Source organism: Dipteris shenzhenensis, chromosome 23, assembly GCF_047967505.1.
Source record: "Dipteris shenzhenensis isolate YYH24624 ecotype China chromosome 23, Dip_SZ_1.0, whole genome shotgun sequence".
NCBI lineage: Eukaryota > Viridiplantae > Streptophyta > Polypodiopsida > Gleicheniales > Dipteridaceae > Dipteris > Dipteris shenzhenensis.
In genome coordinates, this window is record NC_141618.1 from 12,552,255 (window position 1) to 12,559,624 (window position 7,370).

Here is a 7,370-nt window from a genome sequence, read left to right on the forward strand (position 1 = left end):
CTTACTAAGGACAACTATGGGACCTCTGTGCATGCAGTTTTGTTGATTTTTTAAAATCTCCACCAAAGCAATTCGAGTTCTTTTATACATGATGAGGTTCTAGGAGATCCCCTTGTACATCTTTTCTGTATGTCTTACTAAGGCTTCTAGTTATATTTGTACACCACAATAGCATATGCCTGGTTAGTCAAATTATCATTGCATGTCCCACTTCATAAGTGGAAGTTATTTGTTATTGATTGGTTATTACTTTGCTTGCTTTCTATACCCACATGTATTTCTTATGGTACAATTCTTGACTTTTAGGGAATAGTAGGCACATCCCAATAGAACAAATTTGGACTATTACTTTGCTTGCTTTCTATACCCATATGTATTGCTTATGGTACAACTATTGACTTTAGGGAACAGTAGGCACATCCTAGTAAAATGTTGTTATTTTTTAAATATACATCAGTAAATGTCTCATATGGAAGACATCTGCTATTTAGTAAACTAGAGGAGCTTTTACAATTGTAGCAATTGAATGTGTCATTTGTGTTCGAGTCTAGTAGTCATATAATCCCATATTCTTATCATGGTACTATATTATTGTTGTGGTTGTCATATTATCCTATACTTTTATGTGGTAATAGTCGGTACTATACAATTTTGATTATAGTAGGAATAGAAAATGAGTCAGAAAGGTCAAATTTTTTTAATGTGAGCAATGCATATCTAATTACAAGTGTTTATGGTCTTGGACCCCTTGCTATGGATGTTTTATGGCTTGAGAAGTTTATATATATTTTTATATAGGCCAACATGTCATGCTAAAGCTATTGCTCTAGGACCATTTACCATGCTACATGTTATAGCGCTTTGGCTTTGCTAAGTGTTGTCAAGGTCATTGCTATGCTTGGGACTAAAGCTCTTGGGATGTACCACAATGACATAACATAAATCGACAAAGTTTTGTTTTACCATATATGAAATCCCTCAAGATGTACCACAAGTGACTTGACATAAGTGGGTGTACTTGACAAAGAGTTAGGCTTATGTGTATTCGTCTAGTTGCTTTATATCCAATATTTATTTTGCATGTTGATTTCTAAAGTCGTACATGGAGTCCACTATGGTAATAAAAAAACATCATTTTAGTTGGTATATCTTCTAACACATGTAGAACGTATGGAAAAATGCATTTTGGCTCACGTGACTTAAGCTATTGGTAATTATGTATAAAATGACTATTGTAAACTATGGAATGTTTGCAAGAATTAGGGATATATTCAATATAGTATAAGTTGACTAAAATGTTCCTATATATGTGTGATGTGAGATATATACATGTTCACCCCTTAGGGTTAGGGTTAGGATTTGTCACTACATACATATTCTAATGCATATGATAGCGACCAAGAGTGAAAAAGAAAAACTAAAAATATCAAAATAATGTGTGCGTGAGTGAGCACAATGACTATGTAGTGCAACTTCACAATGAGTACAACTTAGATCCTATACATAAACTTTCATTTTGCCAACTTAAATTGTATATCATTGTTTGCATTTTGGAACCAAACCTAAAAAAAGAGAGAAAGAAGCCCTCCTAGATCAAAGACTAGCTAATTGTGCTATAGATGTCCGAGCCAAAGCTCAACATCTCACAAGTTACTATGGATTGTGAAGCTAACATGAAGAAGATGCCACATGTGAAGCTGGAAGTTGAGAAGAAATGCTCCACAAGGTTGTGACAAGCAAGGCTATCACAAAATCGATAAAGTGGTAGCATTGCATAGATAGAATAAGATATATTGAATAATGGAAGATGATAAAAATTTCTATAATCATTATCAATAGATGGATCTAGGGGCTACATAATATCAACAAGGAGTATATGGTACTTGCAGCTAAGAGATTGTGCTCTATGGTAGTATTGCATAAATGTGAAGAGGCATGATAGTAGAATACTATGGCATATTCCATGGGGAAGGCTTAATATCACAAATGACCTAAATGTTCGAAATGTTCAAGTAACATGAGTTGAAGTAATGTACATTGTGAGTGAACATATATATGTTGGAACTAGATGTAGCTGATTCTATCCTACGATCCTAAAGGAGCTAACGGTGGTAAGAAAACCTAATAACAATGATTGAAAAAGAGAATGCATGAGATGTCCAAGAAATGCTAATATGACATAAATGAATGTTTTATGACAAACTATTAGTCTTGGATGACACCACAAAAATGTATCAAGCAGTCCAAAACGTCATGAAGGCATGTTGGAACATTATCATTCCCCAATTTTCTCTATGGCAAAAATTGATTATATCATTTGCATCATGTCATGATTGAACTTACGTTACGATGTTCTTGTTCTGAGAAGTGACTTGTTGATATGTATTGGTGGTCAAAATTGATTCCAATAATGATGCATATTGAGAAAATCTCTAAAATTTTGTGGCCATGAAAGAGCCTCATGCTAAGGGCTGATTTGTAGATCTGCGTCATTGGAATGTGGAGGTTGATCCATACAAGAATGTGACGAATATGAAAGATTGTGCTAATATAGATAGAAGGGCTTCACGTTGAGGGCTTACCTGCAAATTTGCACTTTTTGATCCATATAGGTGAATTTATTGCATTTGGATTGTTTCATATGAGATAATATGATTTCTTTCCTTTTTCTCAAGAGTATGAGCTTTGAATCAAAATTGTATACTAGTACATATGTTTTGGCATAAAATGGATGAAGTTGTTACTCTTTCCACTCATAGATTTCATCCAGTCATGACTAGAAGGCCATTAGAATAATAATAACTCCATGTTGGAGACTCTAAGGGGCTCTAGATGCTCACCCATCTTTGTTGAGAGCATCTACCCATCATATGAAAACTCTAGGATGCTTCACTATAGAAGGCTAAATGTGGAAATAATGTTGACCTGTGAGTATTCAATTATGTCAAAAATAGCTAAGAGGATTTACAATGCTCATGTATGCGCATGTGCCAATGCCAAAGTAATAAAAAATAGTGGTTTTGCAAGGGTGGCATGTGTAGTGCAAAATAAAATGCAATTGTCTTAAATCCAAACAAGATCACTTTGCTACAAGTAAATCATTGATGTGATGAACTACCCCATTGCCAAAATTATAGAGGTGATGTTAGACGTACGAATGTGTATACTGCAGATAGAACTGCAGATAGATCCTAGGGGACTGGAGACATAAGGAACTTATTGGGTGTTCCAAGTAAGGGCTCAATTATCTTTGTGGAGCTTGATCACCTCTAAAGATGTGCTAGTCAACATCTAAACTACACGTTAATATAAGAAATGCAACAAAATATTTTCTTTTTTTGTATATTGGAAAGAGAAGTGCTCAAAGTAGGAAGATACTCACATGGGAAGGAGATAAAAGATGGAGGAGACACAAGAAGATAAGGATCAATTTATCAACTCAAATTGATCATCAACCAAATCTAGATCTTTCAATCATCCTGGTGTTCAAATCTCAACACTCCCCCTCAATATGAAATGGGAGGATTATTGCACGATCATTAGCTTATATAACAAATTGAAAGAAGCCTTTATTAATAGGATTATTACAAGGTTCTTGACTACTTAAGGAGACATGGTATTAAATTGATGCAACACACTACATACATGAAGTCATAGTTGATTAATGTAGATGACTCTTTGAAATTTCTAAAGCTATCTATTCCATATGCATTGCATTCTCATCATTCTCACATAAGGACCAACACAGGGCTATCACCCTTTTTGAAGTGATGTGCACATGGATATAAATTCTCTTTCAAAAACATGCTTAGGTCTTCTTTGCATACAATACCTCCTCCTACTCCATGAGGATAGCAACACCTCCTTTGAATGGCAATGAGCTCACTCCTCTAAGATGATGGTGGAAGTATAGGAAAGAAAAGCCTTTAATGAAGGTCAAGGGTAGTGTCTACATCTTGACAACTATAAAGAAATAATACATAGGCATAGTGCATCAAAATGCCCATTAAAAATGAAGATTCAAGCATTAATAGAGCTAAAAAATAAGTGACTATGATAGTGACCTCTCCAAATAATGTCACAATTTTTTTGTGGTCGAGGCCTCAACAAAATGATGGACGAGTCTATCATCAGAGGAGGATTGGAACTAATAGCCAAAGCTGCCACATAGAGCACTAGCAGTAAATGTATTCGTTTTGTTTGTTGTAGTGTAATGACACACTGCCCATCCTCTTAAAATACCTATGTTGCTCTGTCCTCACGTTGAGATAAAATGTTCAGTCTATATGTGCTGTTCCCCATTCAGCTTAAGCTGCCCAACTATGGCGCCTGCCTCCATCTCCTTCTCCAGCCTTGACGATCTTCCCCCTGGTCCCCTCACCCTCGTAGGCCATGACTCCTGCTTCCCCAATGCTGCAGATCTCCTCGAGGCCATGGGCCTTCCCGGTGGCCTTCTCCCCCTCCAGAACGTCATCGATTGTGGCTTCAACAAGGATTCGGGCTTCGTCTGGATTCGCCAGAAAAAGAAAATCCAGCATTACTTCCGTCGCATTGGTCGCACTGTCAGCTTCGACACCGAGATCAAGGCCTATGTGGAGAAGAACCGTCTCCGCAAGATATCGGGCGTTAAGGCTAAGGAGCTGCTCATCTGGGCTCCTGTGGGTGATGTAGTTGTCGAAGGACCTTCGCACGAAAAGGTTAAGTTCAAGAGTTATGGAGGAATCACTCGGACGTTTCCAGCTGAAGCATTTGCCAGAGGTGAATAATGAACTTTGATATCTATCCATTCTTGCTATTGAGCCTTGTATCTCAATCAGAAACGAGCCTAGCATTTTATGCTGGCTATAGCTGAAACAGAGCTTGGTAAGGATCCTCCTTGTTTGAATCAGAAGCCTTGTTCAGAGGGCATTGAAGTTTCAGCCCGCTGGCTTATACCATGGGCCTCGTTTCTCCTTTCCGCGATACTCCTTTAAGAGTTAAAACATCATCTGAGGAATTTGGTTTATGAATTCTATCATTTTTGCTTGCCTTTGCTTTCATAGGGTTATACATGCATGCGTGAGATTCTTTACTATGTCTACATCAAAAGTGGGGTACTGATGAAATTTGAAGTTTATAATATTTAGTCCCTAACCTGCATGATTGATCCTCCAAAATCTTACCTTTTCGGTTTCACACTGGTTATGATATATATATGTCTGGAAACTTTGGCTGGTTATTTTTGGATCTACCCTATGACAGGGACAGCTTATTGATGGAGTCTCAGAAATTGCGCCTTTTTGCTTTTACATTGGTTTGGGCATTCCATCCATAAATGTCTAGAAAGGATGGTCATTTCTGGGTATCTTTTTATGACAACGACAGCTAATTAATTTTTTAAGTTTAAGACCGATGCAGGTTTTTAAAGATACATGCACCATGCATTATGGAGTCTCGAAAAATTGCACCCTTTTGCACTAGTATGGGTTTGCTCATTCATCCGTAGATGTATCTGAAAACTCTAGTCGGTTGTGTTTGGATATCTTCTTATGAGAAAAGAACAGCTTATTGTTAATAAGTTTTAGACCAATGCAGTTAGAATTCCATAACCTAATTTATAGATGACAAATCCTTACAGAAGTCATTGTGCAAATCGGAGAATTGGTAGTTTGACATTAGAGTCTGAACTTTTAATTGGTGCCGAAGTCTCTTAGAGTCTGCTTCGGACAACTATATCGTAATGGCAGCAAAGAAGTCTCTTCTGCACTTCTATGTAGTTTCGTCGTGTTGCATCTTTGTGCTCCTATGGGCCTGAAAATCCTTGTTAGCCTTAAGAGTGCTCCAACACTTGAGAGAGAGAGTAGTAGTATATAGTTAGAAATGAGTCTTCTCAAGTATTTGAATAGAATGATGTATGTTGTTTCCATTGAGGTCTGGTGTGTCTTACTTTTTAGTGTTCTTATGCAAGTTAATGGATTTTGGATTTGTAGTGCGTCACATAGATTCATATTAGGAAGGAATGGCTGTTTCAATTCTTCCCTTCTATATGAGGGAGAAAGAGAGAGAGTTGATGATGATGGAGGCTTTGTTTGCATACTTTTTGTGCTTGGCATGGGCAGCTAGGTTTTCTTCTTTGTCAATAACAAAAGGATGCCATTTTCTCATGGTCCTCTTTTGCTTCTTGATTTCTTATAGCCATATTTGCTACTATGAAAGGCACTCCAATCTTGCATCCATGCATTGCTTCAAACAAGCTTGGTGCTATTATCATGAATTTTGATCGTCCAAGACATTTATCCCAAGTCTTCTTAGTCCTATGATGGAAGTGCCTCCAAGACTTCTTACCTTCTTAGGTTGATTGTATATTTGAGGATGGTATGTTATGCTTGGAGGAAGTGTGGTTCCCAATGTTGTAAATAATTTGAATTTCCATCCATGGGTTTGTGGGGATGAAAAGGTTTTGCTTCTTCATGTATAGACCTACTGTCCAATATTTGTAGAAGGACCCTATGATGAACTAGGTCACACACTATCATGTAAAACAATTTGGATTTCTCTACTTCGATTAATTCCAAGTATATACAATCCTTTTAGTTGGTACACAAGAACCCTTTCTTCTTACACTTCATGATCACATATGCAACACAAAATAGATTTAATGTTCTTGAAAGTTATCTAGAGTGATCTCACATGAAATCTTAAGCACAAAAAATATTGTAATGAATAATTATCTCAAATTGATTTCATTTTATGATTTCCAATACTCTAAAGTTATCAATCCTAGAGTTAATAGTTTTTATCATCCTTGCCAATAGTCTTATAGGTGGTCTTCTTCATGCTCAATCAACCTTGGAGAAACCCCACAGATTATAGCTTCAATATCCTTAGTTCAACATGAAATCCCTATGTCCATTATAGATTATGAATTCACAATATATAATTTGGTTGTTGTAAGTGATAAATACCATAATGTATGGTCATGAGGCATAGTATACTATGTTAACATATAACTAGGTTTTTGTAAGTGATAATACCATAATAAATGGTCATCAATCATCTTTTGAGTTTTCAAACTTAATGCTAGCTTAGAAATTATCCAAGTCTCTAAAAACATCAACCCTATATTTCTAAAAACATGAACCCTATATCTCATGATCTTTAAAGTCTATATCAAACTACTCTTTGCCCCCCCCTTTTTGTCTCTTTTGTCTTTTCTTTTTCCCTTTTAGCAATCTTGTGTCCACTATGTTTCATTACTCATGTATAGAAAAGGTTATTGATGCAATAGTAAGATAACTAAACCATAGTAACTTATTTCAAGTCACAAATTTATTAAGATACATAGTACATAGCTTCGAGTGAAGCTCAATGCCATTCTTAAATTTACCATA

At 36.3% G+C, this 7,370-nt stretch overlaps 1 protein-coding gene across 1 annotated transcript; it reads left to right on the forward strand.

The window, feature by feature from the left end:
• Window positions 1-4,193: 4,193 nt before the first annotated feature.
• Window positions 4,194-5,083, forward strand: LOC147886997 (uncharacterized). Its single transcript, XM_087394848.1, has one exon. The coding sequence runs from the start codon at window positions 4,245-4,247 to the stop codon at window positions 4,764-4,766; it is 522 nt and encodes a 173-aa protein (XP_087250974.1). The 5' UTR covers window positions 4,194-4,244; the 3' UTR covers window positions 4,767-5,083.
• The last annotated feature ends 2,287 nt before the right edge of the window (window positions 5,084-7,370 follow it).